Below are 24955 nucleotides of genomic sequence, written 5' to 3' on the forward strand. Positions count from 1 at the left end.
GTGTATCCGGAGGGAGAAATGGCGGAATTTTTATACCCCATAAAGGTAGATAAGCTATCTGGGAGTGATAATCTATATATGGGAGAACAGATAGATATTTCGGAAATTGACAAGGCAATGAGTGATCTTGCCTCTGGAAAAGCCACAGGCCCTGACTCGATTCCCTTAGAGTTTTATAAAACTTTTAAAGTATTATTATTCCCGGTAATGATAGAGCTATTTATCCAGGTACAGAGTGGAGGGGAAACCCCCCTATCATGGGATATGGCCAATATGGTAATGTTTTTGAAAAAGGGGAAACCCCCATTAAACCCGGCCTCATATCGGCCGATCACATTAATTAATAGTGATGTTAAAATATATTCGAAAATATCGGCCGCTCGATTATCTCTGGTGATTAGGAAGCTAGTTTCCCCTAGGCAGCATGGGTTTTTCCCGGGAAGGGATACTACTGATCATAATCAAAGAGTTCTCGCACTCTTTGATGCTACGGAAGTAGCAGAGGAACCTATGGCAGTCGCATTATTAGATGCAGAGAAGGCATTTGACCGGGTCAACTGGAACTACCTGTGGTATGTAATGGAGTATTATGGGTTAGGGAAGAAATGTATTGTAGCAGTAAGGGCGCTATATAGATCTCTAGTAGTGAAAATACAACTAATGGGAGGACAGTCTGAGGGTATCCAGGTCAGGAGAGGTACTAGGCAGGGATGCCCATGTTCTCCACTCCTGTTTGCTTTATATATAGATCCCTTGCTTAGGCAGTTGGAAGAGAACTGCAAGATTCCGCCGATTCGCAGGCAGGGATGGGATAGGAAAGTCCTAGCATATGCAGATGATATAGCTATATTAACTCCCACCATTGAGAGAGGTTGAGGAGGAGACAACGAAATTTGGAAGATTTTCAGGGTATCTGCTAAATAGAGCTAAAACGCAGTTACTGGCTAATCAATATACAAGCACCCAGGATACGCGGAGGGTGGACCACGCAGTATATCTGGGTATAAATATTACACCAAAAGTAGGAGAAATTGTTAGTTCGAATCTGGATCCCATACTGTCGATAGCCAGAAAAGATATGTGCAGATGGAATAATTTACATCTGACTATTATGGGGAGGTGTGATATGGTGAAAATGATTTTCCTCCCTAAGCTGTTGTATCTGTTTCATGCTATACCACTGAGTTTCACAAATCTAAGATTCAAGGAGATAGATAGATTGGTTATGACATTTATCTGGGCTTATGGTAAGTGTAGAAGAGCAAGTAAATTTATGTCTCTTCCTCGAGAAAGAGGGGGGTGGTGCCTACCGAATATAAAATTATATCAAATGGCTGCAGCTTTTCAGTATATGCGTCCATTATGGGGTCCTAAGAGAGAGGGGACCGCAGAAGAAGATTGCCCTAATATATACGAGTTGCAGATAGGAGCAGCAGCCAATGGGTGTTTGGTGACATTTCATAAGACCGGATATTATAAGAAAACCCGATTTAAGGTAATAGAAGCGGCCTATAAGTGTTGGCGATTATGGTATAAAAAGAAACGACCTGGCAGATATAATTATTACACCATGATTGATATAGGTGAATGGCAAGATGGGCCTCCCTAGGTATAGTGAGGTTAGGGAATTTGTTCGAAACTTTTGGGGTCAAATCGTTTGGGGATCTACAGGAGCAGTATGGTTTAGAGCGAAGGGATTTCTTTAAATACCTACAGATACAAGATTTTCTTACACGGAAAACAGGGGGTGTGCAGGGATTTAGAAGTAATCAACTGTTGAATGATATCCTGGTTAACCCCAATATAGAAATTAGATCGATTTACGTGTTACTGCTGGCAGAACAGCCTGATGATTTAGAGAAGAACAAGGAGAGGTGGAGAAAGAAGCTAGTGGACGGGAGTAATAATTGTATAAGGTCATTAGAGCTGGGATACACTATTTTACTTTCCTCGTCCCTGCAAGCACAACATTATAAAACCATATTTGACCTGTACCATACCCCAGCTCATCTTGTCAAATGGGGGAGTTTGTCAGGAATAAATTGTCCAAGATGTGGGATGCATGGAACAGACATTGTACACATGATGGCTACATGTGGGGAACTAATGGCTTTGAGGGAGGGTATTCAAGCTGTCTTGAAAGGGGTTCTGGGATATGATCTGGTCCTTACTCCAGATATTATGGTATTAGGAGTTGCTGGAGAAGTGGGGGATCCACATAGAGCATTTATTTTTGTGGCCATGGCAGTGTATCGAATATGTATATCATCTGCGTGGCTGAATGCACAGCCTCCGTCCTGGCAGCAATGGTTGGCTAGATTGTTGTCTGTATATTATTTGGAGATGGCACTGTACGAACGCAAGGGGAAACGGGGTAGGAGGAAAGGGAAGGCAATTTGGGGGTCACTTCAGGACTGGATCCTGGCTCATAATGATTAATGTTTAAATTGGAACCAGATTATCCTCCCCCAATTTTAACTCAATTTAAACATTTGGGAAATCTCTCTCCATCTGGATTAGTCGGGCTGCTGTGCTTCCCAGTATAGATTTAGGTGGTGCCTCTCTTCTAATGTTTTTTGTCTTTTTGGTTTGAATTTCTCTCATGCAGTGTAAAGTGATGTAAGAGTACATTTGTTATTACTCCTTTCCAAATAAATAAAAAAAAGAATAGCAGTTAATAGGGCTATTGTCCTGGCAACCCTCAAGCCCCACAGATCTCCTAGCAGTGCTACGATTTTAGATATTGTATATCTTTAGAGTTAAGCCCTTTGGGCTGGTTAGTGAGAGGTCAAGAAGATCTTTTGATTAAATATCTATTTGCTTGGTGGTTCATGTGATTGCAAGTGTAACCCAACCACCTCCTCCTGCCCTGTCTTTCCTGATCACATCAATGTAGAAGCTGCAGTAGCCCACCCTAAAGGGGGAATGAGGTCAGCCAAGTGTTTTTGGAGTATTTAAATATCATAATTCTCAATAAAGTCCTACCAAGTAGGGTCAGGGAGTCTGGATTTCAATCCTGCCACATTCCAAGAGAGTAATTTTACATTTGAATTCAATTATTGTTGGAATGTTAGTCCTCTCTTTTGGGCATCACAGCATGTTGGGAGTATATTACATACAAATCAAAGGTCGTGTGCTGTGTACCCACACACCCAGACACAAGCACACACACATCTGCACAAATATATACAGCAGAGATTTTAAAGTTTTAAAAGTTTTGTACACTGTCCTGTTGTGAGTATAGTGGTCATGTATGAAAGAGCCATCTCGTAACTAATCTTTCGAAACTTAGATGGTTGTCAGTGGATCTTATATTTGCGGGTAACAAATTTCATAGTTTGGCTGCTTGTACAGAAAGTATTTTAAGGCAAATTGCCTTCCAGAGCGTAAGTTCCTTTGTTGTATGTATTTGGTGATTTTCTTCCTGATGATAAGTGGTCCTTTGCCATGAATTGCTTTGTGGGTGATCCAAAGCTGCTTGAAGGTGAAACTTATTGCAACTGGTAACCAGTGTAGGGTCCTCAAGGCAGTGGAGATGTATGCTTGTGGCTTTACAAATAGGAGTAGTCTAACAGCCAAGTTCTGAATTCTTTGTAATTTTTTCAGACATGATAAAAGTGCGCTTTGCTATTGTTCATTTGCGTAATCAGGTTTTGATAGGACAAGAGAGATGGTAGCTTGAAACTTGTGGAAGAATCCTAGGTGCATGAAGATGTGTTACAACACTTTAGCTGCCTTATCTACATTAACAGTGAGCATCTTTGGTTTTTCCGAGGTTTCTTACCTCCTTAGATATTTTTTGGCAGTGGTCCTAGATCGTCAAGTGCAGAGAGGGCCATAAGTTTTCCAGTTGCTACAGGCGAGTAATTACGTTTTGGACACATTCAGTTTTTGTTGGCTCTATGTCATCCATCGATCAACAGCCTAGAAGCAACTGAAGATTTTGGATTTTCTAATGACCTTGGGTTATTCCAATTTTAGATATATCTGCATGTCATCTGTGTAGTTATATCAGGTGAAGTAAAAAACACTGATTAGTTCCAGTAATGGTTTTATGTAGAGTTGAAAACCATTGGTGAGATGATTGAGAGACTCTTGTTTTAATGCTGTATGGGTTTGAAGAGAATGGAGGCATGTGGATGACAGTTGTTCTGTTATGATGCGATCCAAGTGAGAACTGCGCCCTCTATGCCAACTTCTTTGAGTCTTTGAATTAGTGTGTGGTGACACGATCCACAACCCTAAAGGTTTTGATAAAAAAGCGCTGAATCAGCCAATCACAATGATGCCACTGTGACCTCCTGCTTAGCTAGTCTAGCCGTACCTTTTTAATGTAATTGCATTTTTATAGTGCTTAGTACCCTGGATGAGGTGTGAAAGCACTATGTTATTAAATCAGAATGCCTGACAGATTTAAATTGCTCAGCAAGAACATTAGGTAAACACATACAATTTAGATTCAACTTTTGAAGTGAAGCCTCAGACTCTATTAGCAACCATGTTAGAATATCATTAAAGGAAGCTCTAATTAGCTGTATCATTCAGATCATTGTTCTTCGCCATCATGCCGCATCTTCAGCTCCAGACTCAGAAGTTAGCTCATGGTAATGCTCTCTTGAATGTTATCATAGATGTTAATGGGAGCTTGCATTGGGTGGTGGCTGCCATCACAGTCATTCCATTTGGTATCCTTGGCACAGGCTTGATATCGCTGGTCTCTGAGTCGTGAAGTTGGCAGAAGGGACAGAAAGAACACATGACTGCAGTTGCCACCTTCTCCCAAGCTCCACTGCAGCAGATATGAGGCTCAGTACTGGACAAGTGGTTAATATTATCGGAGGCACAGTGCTTGATGCAATTTTCTTAACTTTTGGTACTTTAGCCAATGCACCATGATTGATTACCAACAGAGGTTGCAGATATAAATTGCCATAAATTGGAATTATTGCCACATCAGTGTCAGACAATTGTTTCGAAATGATTATCATCAACATCCCAAGATGTGAAGATGCATCTTAGCTTGCTGAAAACAGTTGGCGCAGAACAAACTGAAAATCCAAATTAAACACAAATTTTAATTCCCTACAGCTGGCATACGAAGCTTGGTCAATAAGCTCCAAATCAGCTCTGAAAGTGCGAAGGGAGGATGAGAGTACACTAAAGAAGGAACAGATGAAAAAGGAGGAAAAAGAAAAGCAACAGGAAGGTATGATGCTAAACAAATGTGATCAAGTCCAGAGAAACTTCAAGACATGTTGAAGGTGTGTGTCTTGTGAAGCCTTCACAGAGATATTCTCATAAGACCAGCTAAAAAAAATTATGAAGCGGGGTTCAGTACTTCCGAGATTAAACACACCACTGCCATTTTTTCCACAAAATATGATTTATTGGTTTATAAGTGGAATCTTAAACAGAAATATAATAGTCCAACTGTTTGTGTATTACACATGTTGAAGTTTCTTGCTACTTCTGCTGTGCTTCCATTTGTTGTTTCTCACATTCCAGCTCCAAATAACAGTCTGTCCTCCCCACCATCAGTCACCTGGGTGCAGAGAGGAAGTATTGGGAAACTATCCTTATGCTAGAGACCTCTAGCTGCGTATTCCTCACATTTTGAATACTCCCCAGGCATACGGGAACAAGACCACTTAACGCTCAAAGAGAGAAGAGAAGTTCCCTACCACCACATGTCCTCCCTAATCAAAAATCACTTATTACAAAAAGTGTGTAGCAGAGGAAATTGTTAAGGTTATTACCTATTTCTAGTTAAAGGTATCTAATCCCAAATTCGAGGTTGGTATGAACGCTTGGTAGCAGAACACAGAAATATTTTTCTTTATGGAAGAGGTGGTCTCACATATGTGTCATGATTCATCATTGACCACCTATCCCCACTCTGGTAGAACAGTGCCAGCAGGGCAGACTCAGCCTTTGGGTAAACCTGCACCAGAGAGAGTCCTTATATAAAAGCTGTTGGACAATAGGTGGGATCCAGGTCAGTTAAAAATACCTTCAAAGGACTACCAGTACATTTTACCTTTATTATTGGTGTCCGTAGATATGATTGAAACCACAAAGATGGAATTAATGGAAGTAGTGGCACAAACCGTCTTAAAGAGCCAACATGTTTCTGCCCTCACTATAAGCCTTATTCACATATTTTCTCCTGGTCATTCTTATCTGCAGGCGCTTTGCCGATACAGTGTCTCATGTGAGAGTCTGCAGTTGCCTGCCAGTAAGCAAACTATACAGGGAGAATCAAGTGTGGGCGTGGAAAAGATGGAACACTGATTGCTCCATAGATTACTCACTTCATCAAAAGGCACACCGTTCATCCTCACCTATTCATGCCTGCTCCCAGCCGCTTGCACAATCATGGTGCGGCAGGATAAGCTATTTGATGGCCCCCGTGAAATCGGAGGACCGACGAAGGTGGTGTGCTGTCATGCGTTCATGACACATCATATTGAACGTGTTGGACCCGAGGATCTCGGGAGTTGTAGTATCCTCTGGAGACGAAGGTGGCGAAGACAGTGTAATGGTATGCTGTTAATGAAGATCTCAGGAATTGTAGTATCCTCTGCTGCCATTCATGCTAGGGAAGCCCTCTAGGGCCTCGCTCACTATAGAGGAGGATAAGTAATAAAAACAAATAAACAAAAGGTACCTGGGGAGTATTTACAAGGTGAGGAACATCCAGCTAGATAGATTCTGTATCAGAAAGAATGCTACTAAAGGTAACTAACTTGATCTTCTAGTTACATTTAGTGCATCGCACATCCCTTGTCCTCCACCAACACCCACCTCTGTACTTCACCTTGTACAGAGCTCTGTGGCTTTATATGTCAATTGAGCTTATACAAAATCCTTCTATGTACTGTCAGATCACGATTCGGTGGATCGTGCAGTGGACAAGAGTCAGAGGAGCTAATGGGCATCAGTTGTGGGGACCGAAGTCATTTGCCACTGAAGTTCCAGGCACTCATTCTCCTGCAGCTCTGCAGACTGGGCCAAGTACAACCCCTTGTCCACCTCACCAAACTTTGGTGTTCATGCTGGCGGTCAAAACACTGACCGCCAGCAACCCCAGATCCCCGCCGGCCAAATAAAGAACCTCTCTGTGGGCCGGCGGTCGGATACATTGTTTCCGCCGCCGGCTCACAGAAAGGCATGGCCGGGACATTGACGGTGGCTCCGCATGGAGCCGCCGTCAATGCCTCAGTGTGGCAGGTGCAGCTGCACCCGTCGCGCAGATCACTGCCCGAAAATCAGGCAGTGACCTGCGCGATGGGGCACTGCACCAGGGCCCCTGCACTGCCCATGCAAAAGGCTGGTGGATCAGGAAACATTATCCAAAGGGTAGCCCATCTACCCTGTCGGATGGTGTTTCCACTCACCGCCAGGCTGCCTGACGGTGGAAGCCTGGTGGTGAGTGAGGGCTGCCGATGGCGGCCCTCAATGTGTTTATCATGTGGCGGGTTGGCCCGCCATGCCGGCTGGCGGTTTCAGCCGCCAATGCCAGCATGGTGGGCCAACCCGCTGTGTTCGTAATGACCACCTTTATCTTTTTTGGTCTTCACTCAAGAGTTTTAAAACAGCTCTTTTCTATTTTTCTCTATGATACCTATGTAAGTGCTGCAAATAATTTTCATATCAGCTATGATTTTATCAGTGTAACAGAATGAAGGGAAAACATATAATTGTGTTTGATTTCGGGCCCATCTTCAACACTTTTTAAAGTATGTGTACCACAACAATGTTCATCTTCTTTGCATGTCTCTGTCCTAAATGTTGCAGTGATTGTGGAAGTTGAATCCAGCAAAGATGAAGAAGAGGTGTTGAGCAGAGAAAGAGAAGATGTGGAAGAGCCAGGTAGGCAATTGTCTTATTGATGTACAAACTTTTAAAGATTTTGTTGTGTTGCGCAGTTAATAAGTCACAATTACATTAGGCCACAATAATTTCATCAGGTGATGGTGAACTTCACTACAGCAAATAGCAGTTGTGTGTATATCACAGAACGTTTACACATAATCTAAGTTTGAAGAGTCGAATAAGTCAGGTTCCATGACCTAGAAGGTGGGCTTATCTATTGTGAAAATACTATAACTGATACGGTTACCATAGCGTAGGAACATCTTCTCTACAGTGTGATAGAGTATGCATGAAAACTGCACAGAGGCTAGGTATCATGCATAATGTTTGCAGGGGAGTGCCTTGGGTCTGCATGTCCTTTGCAAGGCAGCCACAACTAGTGTGCTCAGGAAAGGGGGAGGTACTTTGTTTCCTCTTTGTCAATCAGGAAGGAAGAGGTCGCTGGTTATGTCCTGGCTGAGTTTACATGAATGACGGCGTCTGCAGGTAAGTGATTGGATGGATGGATGGCGCAAAGTATTAGTCAATTTTCACTAACATTTATGTAGGTTTGTAGCCAACCTTTTTCAGCAAGAATTCCATCAAGAATTCCATCAAAAATATGTGTTCACCCATTGCACTTCTTGCAGTACAATTCCGGAAACTTTAGATATCTATGTATCGATATACCTACATCTCTCTCTCTATATATATATAAGTATATATATATAGATATACAAAGTTCTGAGCTCCAAACGGGCCCGCAACCCGAGGAGAGGGTGGAGTGTGAACCGGTGGAGCACTCTGGTAAATAAAGTCTTACATCCCACAAAGAAAACACTCTCTCAGATAGAAAGTCAAAAGGAGGTCAGAAGGAGTAAAACCTTTTGACCTTCTCTCTGAGTGAGTGTTTTCTTTGTGGGATGTCAGATATATCTATATATCTATCTATATATATATGAGTGTGTTTGTGTGTGTGTGTGTATATATATATATATATATATATATATATATATATATATATATAAAACGTAAAAAACAACGGTTACAGGGAGTAACTATAACTCGTGCCCTAAGGTAACCATTACTCGCACCCCCCGTCATTCAGTGTTTTCGTCAAACATTTTATTGGAAATATTACAATTGATATTATTAATGTTGTTATCAATGATGTCATGAGTGCCGTAATTTGTGGGGTCGTTAGTAGTACATGACGAGGGCATGAGTTATAGTTACTTAAGGTATCTCTAACTATAACTGATGAATTTCTATTGTTACATATGCTTACAATGTAAGCCTAACTACAACGTCCCTGTAACCTTTGTTTTTTAAGTGAATTTTTATGTTTTTTTAACTTTTATTTCCTAACTATAACATCCCTGTACCCTTTGTTTTTTTCAGTGAATTTCTAAGTAAAAAAAAAATAATATTTCATAACTATCACATCCCTGTAACCTTTGGTGTATTCACTGAATTTCAAAGGTTTTTTAAATGTATACTAATTTTCATTACTATACCTTAATCCAATAACCGCCACGAACGGGCTTCTGCCATGCACAGTGATGGTTGGCCACACCCCTATAAGCACCCAATCTTGCAACGTGCACGGCTTTCACCTGTGCGCAGGGGAGGTTGCCCCCAAGAGCTGGCCTGCAGCCAGACCCTGCGGCCAATCCCCCCTAACCCCCAAAACCCATGCGGTGCACGGCCATTTGGCCATGCATGGCAGGAGTCGGCTGCGGCCTCTCTGGGTGTAAGAATAGGTATAAGAGAAGGTGTATATGGAGATGAGAATGGCTGTCATTTTGTCTGTATGGGTGTAAGAGTGCGTACATCAGTGTATTAGCGGGTGCATCAGTATATGCGCGGGTCTGTGAGTGGGCGCATGAGGGCATCAGTGGTTCTGTGAGTGAGTGTGTGACAGTCTGAGTGGGTCTGTGAGTGAGTGCCTAACTGTCTGAGTGGGCCTTGAGTGGGTGCTTGTGAGTCTGACTGGGCCTGTGAGGTGGTGCACGAGGGTCTGAGTGGGTCTTCAAATGGGTGCCTGAGTGTCTGAGTGGGTCTGTGAGTGGGTGCGTAAGTGTCTGAGTAGGTATGTGAGTGGTAGAAGTTGACTGAAAAAGAGACAGAGAGAGAGAGAAAGAAATTGAGAGAGAGAGAGATAGTTTTTTAGGCTTTGATGTATGATATACTTAGAATGAGATATTTTTGTACCATTTTAAATAAAAAATGTATCTATCATTTTAAAAAACTAAACTAATTTGTACTTTAAAAAAAAAGAGGTAAGTGAGTCCAGCTGGACTCGAAGCCTGAGTGCTCAATGTGAAGGTCTGCAACCTTTACACTTAGCTATTGCTTTCTCCTTTAAAAAATTTTTTTTAGCCCTTAATGGACTATCTGGGACAGCGAGGGAGCCCTCAAGGACTCCCCCGTGGTCCATACATATTTATTAATTTTTGCTAGCAAAATGCCCTTTACAGGCTATTTGGCACCGTGGGGGTAAGCCTCAAGGCGTACGTCACAGTGCCATTGCTTCAGCAAGCAAGGAGCTGCTTTTAACAGCAGCTCCCTGCTTGCTGACACATTTCATCTCATCTCTGTTCCCTGCATCAGTGGTTCTGTGAGTGAGTGTGTGACAGTCTGAGTGGGTCTGTGAGTGAGTGCCTAACTGTCTGAGTGGGCCTTGAGTGGGTGCTTGTGAGTCTGACCGGGCCTGTGAGGTGGTGCACGAGGGTCTGAGTGGGTCTTCAAATGGGCGCCTGAGTGTCTGAGTGGGTATGTGAGTGGTAGAAGTTGACTGTAAAAGAGACAGAGAGAGAGAGAGAAATAAATTGAGAGAGAGAGATAGCTTTTTAGGCTTTGATGTATGATATACTTAGAATTAGATATTTGTGTACCATTTAAAATAAAAAATGTATCTATCATTTTAAAAAACTAAACTAATTTGTACTTTAAAAAAAAAGAGGTAAGTGAGTCCAGCTGGACTCGAAGCCTGAGTGCTCAATGTGAAGGTCTGCAACCTTTACACTTAGCTATTGCTTTCTCCTTTAAAAATTTTTTTTAGCCCTTAATGGACTATCTGGGACAGCGAGGGAGCCCTCAAGGACTCCCCCATGGTCCATACATATTTATTTATTTTTGCCACCAAAATGCCCTTTACGGACTATCTGGCACCGTGGGGGTAAGCCTCAAGGCGTACGTCACAGTGCCATTGCTTCAGCAAGCAAGGAGCTGCTTTTAACAGCGGCTCCCTGCTTGCTGACGCATTTCATCTCATCTCTGTTCCCTGCACGATTGCAGGGGATAGAGATCAAAGCTTTGTTTTTTGACAGCAGGACGTGTTCCCGCTGTCAAAAACCGAAGTGTTTGCTGTGGCTTGGCTGTCGTTGCAAAGCTGCAGCAAAGCCACAGCTAACAGCTATGTCCCGGGGTTGGGCACCCCAGGACATAGCAGGAGCCAGCCCTGGGGTGTGGTGGTCTCCAGGGCCATGAGTGGCTTCTTGACGGGGGTGCCCTCCAACAATCATAGCCCCAGGGAGGTTGTGATCCCTGGGGCTAAAAGGGGTCTGAAACTTACCCCCTTCACTATTTTTTTCTATTTTTCCCCTGGGAGGTGGGGATCCCTGGGGCAGGAGGGGGGGACAACGCAGCCCCCACCTACTAAATGCTACCAAAACCATAAGAAGGTGGTGGTCCCTGGGATGGCGAGAGGGGCCGGGCGCCCCCCCTGTTTATTTTTTTTATATAGCCATATAGCCCCAGGGAAGTGTCGATCCCCGGGGCAGTGGGGAATGCTGGATGGCCCCCCTCACTTCTTAACTAATTAAAGCCCCAGGAAGATGGAGGTCCCAAGGCTGAGGGGGAGGCCAGCGGGCCTCCCCCACGCCTAAAAATAATTTTGCCTAAGGAGGTGGTGAGCCAGGAGGCCCCCCAACCCATAAAAACAAATGTCCCAGGACTTGGCTCACTCGGGTGCTTAATAAATATCACGTGCTGGAGCCTGTGCTTCGGCTTTTTTTTACATTTTCATCGGATCCGCGAATCCGCTGCGTATCCGGGCAAAAATAAAAATGTATTTTAGTTTTGGAGGGTTGCCTCTGGAACCTCATCACCAGAGCTAAAGCGACAGGGTGTCTGTACCCAGGCCCCTTTTCTTTTTTTTTTTTTTCTTTTTTTTGGGACTCGGCTACCAAGTCCCAAGATGGCTTCCAAGACTTCCTGGTTGAAGGGTTGACAGCCAATCCGATCTCTGCACGAGATCGGTAGGAGTTGTGAATCCTTCGCGTCTCTATATATGCAGATTTTTTCCTCCTTACTTTCTCAAAAACTACTGTACAGATTTAACCAAAAACATACACAAGGTTGTTTTCTGGAGCAGGACCTACCTTTCTGCCAAATTTGGAGTAATTCCATCCAGTAGTTGTGACGCTATCACTGTTCAAAATTCCTATGGAAAAATGAATGAGGAAAACAAGTTTTGGGACCCCCCTTTTTCTCGCCCCCCTGGATTTATCAACCTGAAACTTTCCAGACAGCAGCTGACTTGACTGGCAAAGTTTTTTGGAAAGTTTTTAAAGATTTGTCAAGCAGCACCAAAGATATAGGCAAGTAAAAAACCACTTTATATATAGAAACCAAGTCCTAACTATAACTACCTAGTGGCGAACGCCACTAAGTAATTAAGATATATATACAGTATATATATATATATATATATATATATATATATATATATATATAAATATATATATATATACAAAAAAGATTTCTGCCACTTAATTAAAAAGCAGAAAAAACTCGCACCCAACATGTCAACTCCTCAATCATCATAAGGCTTTATTTAAACAAAAGATTATATTGTTCCAAAAAGCAAACTGATTCAGGAAAAAAAGTAAATATATATATATATAATAATATATGTACTCCTAAGATGGCAACGCGTTTCAATACCAAAGTGTCTTCATCATGGCCAAATTCAAAAAACCTGGACACTTACCCAGCCATACTTAAATACCCCTTGTTAATAAACAGAGAAAAAATACTATGGAATAGAAAAATTCACATTATAACATTAAGGGAATCAGAATGAATACTGAGAAACATTTTAAATAAGATATTCACAAAAATTAAGGCAAAATTGCCTATATTTTTAAACCTAACAATCCTTTTCACTCCAACTCATATACCCCTATCAATAGCATACAATTAGAGATTCAAAAACAACATAACAATTTGTGAGTGATATCGAAACAATTTAAGGGTGATACTCATAATATAAATAAAAATACCAAAAAATAAGAAGAAGAAACCAATCATTCATAAACTACAAAAAATATGTTATGCTGGTATCTATATGTCACAAGTTATAATCAATACACGTTGGTGCGTGTGGAGAGGTTGGCTGCAGGGCTGTGGCACAGGTGCTCAGGCCACAGTTGGAACGCTTTGGAGTGGATCTTTACTTTTGCAATTAAAACATTGTTATATGCATCTGGAGGTATCTTAGAAATACTTGTTTGCTTTGATTTATAGTATTTATACATTACTTTATGTTATAAAAACCATACAAATTCACTACAAAACCCAAATATTACAGCTATGTTATTGTTAGTTCCACATTTTACCCACACAAAACCATAGAAATTCATCAGTTATAATAATACTTATACTCATTTGAAGGAACTATAACTCATGCCGAAAGTAACTTTAGGCTATGAGTTACAGTTTCTTAACATAAGTATAACTATAAGTTTAACTCTAAATGCTGAATTTATGTGGTCTTGTGTGCGTAAAACATAAACCTAACTATAACTCCCCTGTAATCTTTGTTTTTTAGTGAATTATATATGTATATATGTATATAATATTATATGCCCTATAGTTAGGATCTAGTTTCCATAGGAAAATATTTTTTTGACTTGGGTATATCTTTGGCGCTGTTTGACAAGTCTTCATAACATTTTCCAAAAAAGGGTCCCCTAGAGTCTTGTTGTGCATGGAACGTTTCAGAGTGATCTGTCAAGCAGGGGCTGAGAAAAAGGGGTGTAAAAAAAGTGCATTTCTAATGTTAATTTCCATAGAGAGTTTAGACTTGACTACAGCCTCAACCGCTGGACGGATTTACACCACATTTGGTCCAGAAAAGAAAGACCTCCATCCTGTAGCCATTACTAGCCCTGGGGACTGCCACCCTTCAGGGCCGGCTCCTGCTAACTCCTGAGGTGCCCACCCTTGGGAGATAGTTGTTTGTATTTGTTTGGCAGAAGCTGTGACAACTCCTACCACGCAAAAGCAAACACTATCTCCACTTCCAGCAAGCAGGAGCTGTCAAAATGCTCCCGCTTCCTGGAAGCAGAGTTTTCATGTCTGCGGGCAGGGAAACAGATTAATGTATTGCTCCTGCATGTAAGGAACTGCATTACCAGCTGCTCCCTGCCTGCAGGAGCAATGCCGGCTCCCACAGGAGGCAGGGAACCGCATGGGACCATGGGGGCCTTGAGGCTCCCCCATCGGTCCTCGACATGCAAGGCAGGATTAATTCTGGCACAAAGCACATTTGACAGAAATCAAACCACAATGGGCAATATAAACAAAGCAGGTTCCCAAGTTAAAGCTCGACTTCTGTAAAGTACTAATCATCCTAAGTTTTTGCACATGGTCAAGGCAAAGCAAGTGTTTTTTCTCTGCATTTCCACTTCGAAAAGGTATCTGTAATCCTTGACAAAGGTGTTTGTATCCTTGCTTTTTTCGAGCCCAACATCTCATGTAGTAACTGTGACGAGTGGGTTCTCTCTTGACATGTGCTCTGAGCCCAGAGATTATGTTCTCCCTTCTAGAAATTACAACTAAGTAACATGACCTGCAATGTCTTCCCACCATTTTCCCGGGATGATGGATAGCTTACCAACCATTTTGGGGACACATCCTTGATACACAAGAATATGATCACATCTCCACCAAAGAAGCACTTCATGAGAGGCATGAGATTAGATGGGTATAGGGGATAGGCTGCATGGCCCGGCTATGGACAAGGCCCTGGACCCAATCCCCGCTGCGCACTGCAAAAGCAGTGGTTGGAATACCGTGAAGTAACTAAAATTACTTATGGTTAAAAAAACATAGAAATTCATTGAACAAAAACAAAGGTTTCACGTACATTATAGTTAGGAAATAGAATTAAGAAAAACAAAGAAATTTACTTTAAAAAAAAAAAGCTTACGGGGATGTTATAGTTAGGCTCATATTTCAGCCATACCTAACCATAGAAATTCAACAGTTAGAGTTATTTCAAGTAACTACAACTTATGCCCTAAGGTAACTATAACTTGTGCCCCTGCCATGCACAGTTTTCTCAATAATTTTCTTGTAAATGTTGCAGTGATAATTTTAATGATGCCCTAGAAGATGTCATGACTGATCTAATGTATGGGGTAGTTAGTGCATGGCGAGCGTGTGAGTAATAGTTATCTGAGAGCACGAGTTACAGTTATTTGAAATAAATAACTCTAACTGCTGAATTGCACATAACAAAGTTTTAATTGCAATATTAAAGCTCCACTTCAACTCATTTCAGCCTTGATCACCATGATCTAGGCCACGGCTGGAACACATTGGAGTGGATCTTTACTTTTGCAATGAAAACATTGTTATCTGCCTCTGATTGTGTCTTAGCAATCCTTGTGTGCTTTGATTTATAGGGTGGCCGGAGCCCAGCTCTGACCGCCACAATGATAGCCTTTGAACTCCGGACTATGTTTTATATATATATATATATATATATATATATATATATATATACATACATGTATATATATATACTATTCTCTCCTCCCCCTCACTCCACTATAATGTGAAAACGCCACTTGCAAGCTTTCGGATAATAGTGCTCTTATTGAAGTAGTGCTGAGGTGTTATTACACGCACACACTCACATACACCCATAAAATTGTTAATTCTTTGGGTCCTCTTTAATTGGGAAGCCATTTCTTTAGTCAAAAATGTTTTGACGTACGTCTGTTTCTAGATCTCACTTGATTAAGTGTTATTTCTATTCCATGAAACTGTAAGCCATTATGAAATATGTATGTTTCTGTCTGTGTATACATTTTTATGTTTTATTGCCATTTTGTCAAAGGCATACATGACATATTACATGTTCAGTAAAGCGAAACCAAAGCATGTAGCCAAATGACAGTACTATTAGAATCCCAGGAAATGCTGATATGCCCACACTCTGGTAGTAGCTTCCTCCTATGGCCTTACCCCACATGTGCACCTCCTACATTCCAGGAACTAGGCTGAAAGCCCCCCAGGCTGCCTGTAGCCCAACCCATGGGCCACGTGTTTTTCAGGGGGCCCCTTGGGGCTCAGCTGGAAGTAGTCAGAGATCATAAAGTTCCTTATGGCCGATAATGAATGCAGGCTCAGCCATGAAGGGGCCAGGAAGGGGACTGTAGTGCCAGACAAAAGAACCCAACAAAGAACCCAACAAAAAAAAACAAATTCAACTTGTGAACTTAAACATGTTCACATATTTGTCACAGTCGCAGGCAGGGAATGTATTGGTGGCAAGAGGACGAGTGGAGGGTGTGATGAGTGGGGGGGAGTGGGCTGGGAAGGGGCAGGGGAAGGTTATGAACTACCACCACTAGCTCCAGGGCTTGCAATGCCTGGGTTCTCAGAGCCTTCAAGCAGATGGAGTATTCCTCAATCAGGCTGCGACAACTTGCTGCCTCCAACCCCTCTCGTTCATCATCAGCCAAGTCTTCTACCATCCTGGGGCATTCCCACTTCTCAACCACATCTGACCACCACAGTGACTCTATGGGCCAACGACAGACCCCACATGCATCCTCTCTCAGTAAGGCTCGCTCTTTGGCTTGGGCCCACAATTTAATGTCCTTATCCCATGTATCCAGCCTATGTCCCATCACAGCCTTCCATGTCATGTTGATGCATCTCCTGGCCAGTACCAGCACCAGCACCAGGTCAAGGAACCTGTTACCCACTTTCTTAGGTGCGCGTCTAGTGAAGGACCCAATAGGCACATTTTGGGAGTGTTTCCAAGTGAACTCTTTAGAATTCCATTGAGCTTCACAATGACTTCATCCCAGAAACCAGAAAGGCTGGGACAGCTCTATGTCATGTGTTCAAAATCTGCATCCAGTACCGCACAGCAGGGGCAGCCCCTGTGGTCACCGCCCTAAATGGCCCTTATCCTGTATGGGGTCAGATATGTCCTGTGTAGGTAATTAAATTGAATATATTTGAACCATGAGTTACTGGAGACCTTCTGGGGATATGCCCGCGCCCTGCCCCATTCACCATCTGACAGGCTTTACCCAGCTCCGTGGCCCAACGATTCTGGAGGGTGTCTAGGGGTAGGCCAGTCAAGCTGTTTAATACTCTATAAAAACACATAAACAAGTGCTTACTGGTGCCTATAATCAATAATGGTTGGAGTCTACCATGCAGTTGTGGCTCAGCCTCTCCCTGTTCTCACAGGTCTCCAATTGTGCGCATGAGTGCCTTGTAGGTGAGAAACTGGCACTTAGACAAACCAGTCTGCTCTGACAGGTTCTGGAGAGCAATAAGGTAACCCGTTTGGAAGAAGTCACTCATCGTCACTATCCCCACCTCTGTCCAAGAGCTCAGTTATCCCACCCTGAAGGAAGTTAAGGGATCCCAATGGGATAACCCCATTAATGGAAGCTCCGGGGCATCTGTCGCACGCACCGCCGTCAATAATGTAAGGCAGTGGGTAGAATGAATTCTGGGATGGGAATCTTCAGGGAAGGCTCAAGCAGTTTCACCAGCAGAGACCCATGGTTGGGTTCAGAGCCCAGCATACCAATCTACACCAGTCTACCCCATCTACCCACCAGGTAACCCACTGGAGATGCACCACTAGGAATTATGATTCAAAGTTCAGCACTCCTAATCACCCATCAAGAGAGGGGCGATGGAGGGTGACATGTGAGACCATGTGGCAGCCGCCATTCCATATCAGCTCTCGAAGCAGAGAGTCAAGCTGCTGGAACCATGGCATCAGAACCCACTCAGTGAGGTTGGCAAAATAATAGAGGAGCCTCAGGAGCATGATCATTTTGGAGAGCAAGATGCGCACCATAATTGGCAGCCTGAGCGATCTCCAAAAAGAGACACACGACCTAAGTGGCCGAAGTGCCTTCCCCAGATTGCCCTCAGGCATGTCCACAAGGTCATGAAAGTTCTGTATGCCCAGATATTTAAAAGTGCATGTTTATGTCAGGTGGCCAGCCGACTGGGCTGGGGACACACAGACCACCGGGAACACACAGGTCTTGTACCTATTTACCCAGAGGCCTGAGAATAATCCAGACTACTCAAGGAGCCCCAGCGCTCGAGAGATATCCCGCTCTCCATTGCACAGACAGATTAACAGGTCATCCACATAGAAGGAAATAATATGCTCCGTCCTGCCCACTACAATGCACCAGCCCTCTCCCACTGCACAAAACTACTCCACCAGTGGCTCAGTGGCAATGGCAAATAGAAGGGGCGACTGCGGGCAGCCCTATCTCATGCCCTGGAAAACCACATATGGCACCAACATACAGCATCCCGTTTTGAAATATGCTACAGGATGAGCATATAGCAGGTGCATCCACCGTATCCATTGACTACCTAGCCCCATGCACATCATTAAGGCTTCCAAGAAGTCCCATAGTACTGTGTTGTCAAAGACCTTTTTCCAGGTGCACCAACATAAGGACAGCAAGAGGGTTAGCAGCAATCTCATGGTCATTAGGGACGTGTAGAGCTGACGAAGGTTAAGGGAAGTGTTTCGGGTTGGATGGAACCTGTTTTTATCAGCATCAATCAAATCTTGCATATGGGTTAAAAGCTGAGAGGCGAGCACATTGCTTAAAATGTTTAAATCGGCATTCAGTACAGAAAGGGGCCGTAAATCTGTAACAGCCACCTCTGGGGATCTGGACTTAGCCAGAGTGCCAAGCAGGGCCTCCCTGGTCAAGGCTGGGAGCAGTCCAGCTATGCAAGCCTCCTCGTAAACACCTCCAGTCCCGGCGCCAATTCTCCGCAAACATTGTTTAGAACTTGAATGGGAGCCCATCCATTCCTGAGGATTTGTCCCTCACCAAGTTGGTCCTGATAGCTTCTGGGCTGTGGTCTGTTTCACACAGATCCTTTCTCTCATATGCAGTGAGGCTCTCTAAGAGCCAGTTGATTGAAAAGTGGCCAAATGTCACATGAAGACCCGCCTCAAGCAGCTGCTAGAGGGAGATGTAATAGTTTTGAAATTCAACACTCCATTAATATTCAGCTGGGAGAAAAGGGACGTCCCACCCAAGGTCAACAGGCGGGTAATGGGGGCCCTTATTAATTTATATAAGGCACACATCCAACATGAAGTCCATTAGAAATCCATGTTCGTGTCTTTATTCGAAAACAAACATTCATACCTTTGTTCTTCAAATCTTCAATTTCCAGCCGTTACTTGACGGTTGCTACCAGAACTCGCCAAATGCCAACACGTGTTTTGTCAGGGGTGTACCCCATGACTTCATCAGGGCTGTAATAATATATATATAACACATTGTCTATACAGTCCTTACAAGACACGAAATCATTCCATAACATGTAATTTTATACATTTCTCATGCAAAGAGTGGGAAATAACTGTCTCGATAATTAATACCAATTACCATAATAAGTGAAGTAAAATCTGCATTTTGCAAGAGTGCTCATTAACTCATTAGTAATAATCACAAGTAAGTGAGAAAACCATGCACGAAAGAGCAAAAGAGAAGAGAACATTTACAAATGGAGAACTAAAGAAGTAATTCTCCACTTATATATGCCTAAAACCAGTCTAACACATAATTACTTCATTACTAAATTTTATTTACATTCCAAATCAGGTCCCGCAATGTGCAAGCGTACAAAGGTGTGGTCATACCCTTAATTGACTGTGGTAAATGTTAAGAAGCAATAAAAAGTAAAACCCTCCACCTAGCAAGAAATACCTGTTGAATAAAAATTTAGTAATTATGTGTTAGACTGGTTGATCTGGTTGTGAGGCCAGCACCCATTGTTGCTGCCTCAGGGTTATCGCCTTCTGTTTATCCATGGCTCCGTTTGGTTGGTCTCCTGGCTTATGGGTCTGTCCCTCTCTCCCTAAGTGGGACCCCATTTTGTGAGTATCTGCTCCCCAGTTTGACAGTTAGGGGCGGTCCTAATGACGCTCCCAGGAAGTGCACGACCATGGAGGAGCAAACAGCCTCAAAACCAATATTGAGGAATGTATGGCCTCACCAGCCCTTATTTGCTATATCGGCTTACTGTGCAATGTCAGGCAGTGAGAAGTGGAGGACTCATTTCTAGTCTCCCTGGTTGGGAGTAACACTGTAATAAGTGGGCTCTGGGCCCAGAGTGATGCACTGTATGGTAGGGACTGTCTCTTGGTGGGCTGTGTTGGACCATATACTGCATTTAGACTGAAGGCAGAGGCCCTGGCACCTCTGGAGTGCAAGGCAGAATTGAAGTAGGGCAGAAGTGGAGGGCACTCCAGTTCAAATAATCCACTGGCTGAGGGGTCAGACTCATCAGCTATTGTTTGTTTGCCATGTGGTGCAATCCATGTATGGGCCCCCCAGTTGCAACAAGGGGCAGGGAGGCCATCTGTTAAATAGAACAAGGCCACTGGAAAGCTAATTGGGTATTTGAGTAAGCAAGTGTGCTTGGCTACTGCAGTCACTATGAAGTACATAGAAGCTTGACTTAGTCACTCTAGGGCAATCAATGGTCTCACCTGCACCACACTGTCACAATGTCCCCCATCAATGAGTGCTTACCCCATTAGGTCCAGGAAAGGTTGTTGAAGGCCTAGAGGGGCATGTTACTCCCTTGGGGAGCATCCAGGCAGCAGGGTATCACCCACCCCTAGCTGTGAACAGAGAGAGTGTGACCCCCTAATTCCCATAGAGAGCAGCTTTCACCACGCTGCTGGGGGCCCGTCCAGCCATTGTCCAACAGGAAAGGCAGGGGGATCAAGAAAATGAGAGCTATGTACAGTGGATCCTTTCAGCATACTTTGGCCCCAAACACGATGGAGCGAGGGCCCCCGTTGAGGATCAAATATCGCCCCCCAGTGTGCTGTCAAAAGACGGGTGAGGCTGCACAAATCTGCCATCAACAGGCATGCTGCCCGGCACTGCGCTTCTTGTGGGAAGCAGGCACCAGTGGCACCATGGCACGCGATCATAGGGCAGATAGTTATTCAATGACAGGGTGGACCCAGCACCCGCCTCATCTGCAGCAGCCCCTCATGAGCTTGGACCGTTAGCACAGGGGCAGCCACCAGGAGCACTGCTTGTCCGCCCAGTGGTGCCAAGGCCTGACCCAGATGACGTTCGGGGTGGGCACTCACAGCAGAATCAGGGGTTCTGCCTCAGGGCGCCACATCAGCATCATTGGGTGCCAGTCACCCAGGCTTTACAGGTGTGCCCTGTAGCAGCACAGAAATAGGGGGGCTCACAAGCCGCAACTCCAGGCCAGACGACACTCCATTCATGGGTAGACCCAATCGGGTCTGCACTCGCCCCTTCTTCTCTAGGGTCCATGGGCCACAGGCCGATAGCCAGGAGGCTGGCACTTACAGCACCTAGTCCCAGCACAGCGGCTCTAACCTGGGTGCAGTGACTGTAAGGGATATATGTGGGAGGGACAGAGTGTACGAGGATGGGGGTACCTCTGCAGGGCTCTGCGTGTCAGTAGCGGTGGGTGCGGACATGCTCGCATCTCAGGCATGCTCCGTTACCAGTGACAGTAATGCTAGTGTGCGGACCATGTGTGAGTATGGGGTGACGCCGTCTGGGGCTTCAAACAGGGCTTGCCTCACCAGGTAGCGCTTCATGCCAGGGCCGCACCTATTCAGAAGCACTGCTCACCAGAATTAGTACTAAGCGGGCCTCCTATCTGTGGGCGGTGCCTGGGCAGCGTTTTGTGTCACTTTTGAGCTGGAAGGCAAGGATAAATGCAAGATAAGTGATGGGCCGGCCACGGAGCTCTTTACAATGCACCCAGTGCGGCCGCCATCTTACCACATCCCTCTTCTGTCTGTGTATACATAGCATATTTTATGATAAAAATTACTTACAAAGCATCTCAGTGTTCATGCCTGACTTTGAAAAGTCATCTCCGGAAACACCCTGCTTGCTGCTGAAAAAAGCATGCCTCACATAGACTGACAGAAAATACTCCAGCCCTTTATAATCGCCTACTGTTCTCCTTCTCTGACAGATAGCCCGCTCCAAAGGGTCATCACCATTATCAAGTTTACATGGGTGTTCCTCCAAGCATTGCTGGATGACACCACTGAAGCTCTCAACTCGCTCTGCAAAAAGAATCTGGACATAGCCATGGTTTTGAAAATTGAAAGGTGCATGTTACGGCAGAACCTCAACAAGGTAAGCGGAAGCTCGAAATTGTAGAGTGCCTTTTCTGTGCAGGACGTTGAGTGGAATGAAGGACGTGCATCAAAATATGAGAATAGATAGAAACTTGGAACACCCTGAAATAGAACAACAAATGACATACAGGAGTGTGATATATTCAGGTTATTGGTACAAGATGTAAATGAAAACAATTACCTTTAGGATTCAGATATGAACTACGGTAATTTTGAATCAGCTTATCACTCACAGATTGAATATTGTTTTAAAAGCACCATGATTGACCATTTATGAGCCCGCTAATGGGTGGCGTACCTGCTGGAAATTAAGGGCCAGATTTACAAGAAACTGGTGCGGCATGGTGCTGCACCAAAATGCGCAGCCCCACACTGCACCAGCTTTGAAACACAGGGCTGTGCCGTATTCACAAGAATACATACAGTACAGTCCTGCATTTCCCACTGCGCCGGCGCTAAATTAATATGCCTGCGCCAATGGAGGCATCCTTGCACCATAGTGCAAGGGTTTGTGCGTTGAAGGGAGTAATTGTTTCTGTATGTATGTATATGTATTTATAGAGCGCATTCAGGCTGAAGCATCGAAGCGCTGAGAAGGTAAGGAGAGGCACCTAAGGAGAAAAGAAAGATTCAAAGAATAACATTAGCGCGGAAAGAGCCATGTTTTGACAAGTTTTCTAAAAGCTAAGAGATTTTGTTCCTTCCTAATAACTAGCGGAAGGGAGTTCGCCATTTCGCTTTATAGGTGCGAGGAACCTGAATTCTGAAAGCTCCAACTGAACGGAGTTGTCGATTGGGTTTGTACCAACATAATCTGGACACCAAATATTTAGAGCCATATCCATATTCCCATATTTATGTGCAGGAAGGTACCTCTTCTTGCACATAAAAAATCATCCATGGCATTTTGCTTCTTCTATGTGTGCTGCAGAATGCAGCACACAAAGTAAAAGCAAAAAACGAGAAGGAATAAAAGCATTCCTCCTCGTTTTGCCATGCTAACGCCACCCCTGGGGCAGAGTTCGTTTTTGGCGCTGCTACAAATTTATGATTTCTCATAAATCTGGGACGGCGTCAAAAGCAATGGGTGTTGAGGTGAAACACCAACTGCAACACTCATTGCAAGCACCTCTGACGCAGAAAACTGCTTCAATGGGGCCCATATTTACAAGGTGGCGTAAAGCCTATGTACACCTCCTTGTAAATATGGAGCAGTGGTTAGCGGCACTGGAGCATCACAAAAAGTGATGCTCGGGTGGCGATAGGGCCTTGTAAATCTGGCCCTAAGTTTGCATGCAGCCCTACAATATAATGCTCTCCACAAATTGCAAGTCAATTCTACAATACACTACAATACTCTTGAAATTATTCCTTGTTACTTTGTCTCAATAAATATGCTTAACATAGCACTAAAAGTATACCATACTTTCAATGACACAGATGTAGAATTCAAAAATTAAAGGACTTAGGGGGTTATTCTAACTTTGGAGGAGTGTTAATCCGTCCCAAAAGTGACGGTAAAGTGACGGATATACCACCAGCCGTATTACGAGTTCCATAGGATATAATGGACTCGTAATACGGCTGGTGGTAAATCCGTCACTTTTCTGTCACTTTTGGGACGGATTAACACCTCCTCCAAAGTTAGAATAACCCCCTTAATGTGCTCCCTTTGCTAAAATCTCTTGATAACAATCATCTGGCGCACATATGCAGAAAGATTTTTAAGTCTTAGCAATCTTTGTAGGAAAGAGGATTATATGGTGTGGTTGTGAGAACTCAAAATATCACAGTCTTTATCCAGTCGAGTTAGGCTCCTTTAAGAAAACCGTTAGCTCAGGCCTGCGTTGCTGTGGCACAGAGCAGACAGACTTAATCAAAGGAACGAGTGTTAAGCGTTTAGAAGTACTAAAACAGGTAAATAGGGAAGTAATGGTGACACCACAACAGAAGAAATGTCTACCAAAGTTTACCAAAGGGTCAAAGGACGATCAACTGCTTAAGGGTAGTGTGGCATTGTTTGTGGTTGGGGACGACATAGATAAATAGTTTGCTATTTTGATAGCTTGCACATGAGAGGGCTCTGAATATGGGAAAGGTAGGGACACAGCACTTGAGATCCTTGTTGTGGGACCTAATCCCAGTAGTGGGACGGAATAGGCTGTTAAACATAGAAGAAGATGTAACAGATGTAGCAGAGTCCTACCCCAAACCAATTAAACCACAGTTAGGCCCTAACGGTAATCGTAAAAGTATGCAGCGTGTCGGAGACCCTTCCGGGTGAGTAGCGCGCTCAACAAACAATTTGATTGATTGATTGATTGATTGAGTGAGTGTAGTATTTTAACAGTACTAATTGTGGGACTTCACATATTTGCGGATGGTTTCACATGTACAAGTTACCGCAAGCTTCGAAGACATAGACGGCCAGAGTGACAAGCACTACATGTCTAGTCACATCAGCACACCCACTGGCAGATACACTGGATGCGTTTTAATTGCCAGAGCAGCACAGAGACAGTTAGTTCCCAGTAAGTAAAGGAACACTTTTCTTGGTGCAGCCGGTGCCGTTCTCATCATGCGTCACTCAGGGAGCAGATGGCTCCATCCTAAAGGCAGGGGTGCTGCGCC

General features: G+C 43.8%; 1 protein-coding gene across 2 annotated transcripts in view; it reads left to right on the forward strand.

Annotated features, from left to right (window-relative positions):
• The window catches only part of LOC138303899 (piezo-type mechanosensitive ion channel component 2-like), a 733706-nt gene that overhangs the window by 428688 nt on the left and 280063 nt on the right, over nucleotides 1-24955 (forward strand). For both annotated transcript variants that reach the window (XM_069243434.1, XM_069243435.1), the window contains 3 exons: nucleotides 5089-5206; nucleotides 7798-7872; nucleotides 22156-22322. In XM_069243434.1, coding sequence (XP_069099535.1) covers nucleotides 5089-5206; nucleotides 7798-7872; nucleotides 22156-22322 — 360 coding nt within the window. The remainder of the gene's footprint in view (nucleotides 1-5088; nucleotides 5207-7797; nucleotides 7873-22155; nucleotides 22323-24955) is intronic.

Source organism: Pleurodeles waltl, chromosome 7 (genome assembly GCF_031143425.1).
Source record: "Pleurodeles waltl isolate 20211129_DDA chromosome 7, aPleWal1.hap1.20221129, whole genome shotgun sequence".
Classification (NCBI taxonomy): domain Eukaryota; kingdom Metazoa; phylum Chordata; class Amphibia; order Caudata; family Salamandridae; genus Pleurodeles; species Pleurodeles waltl.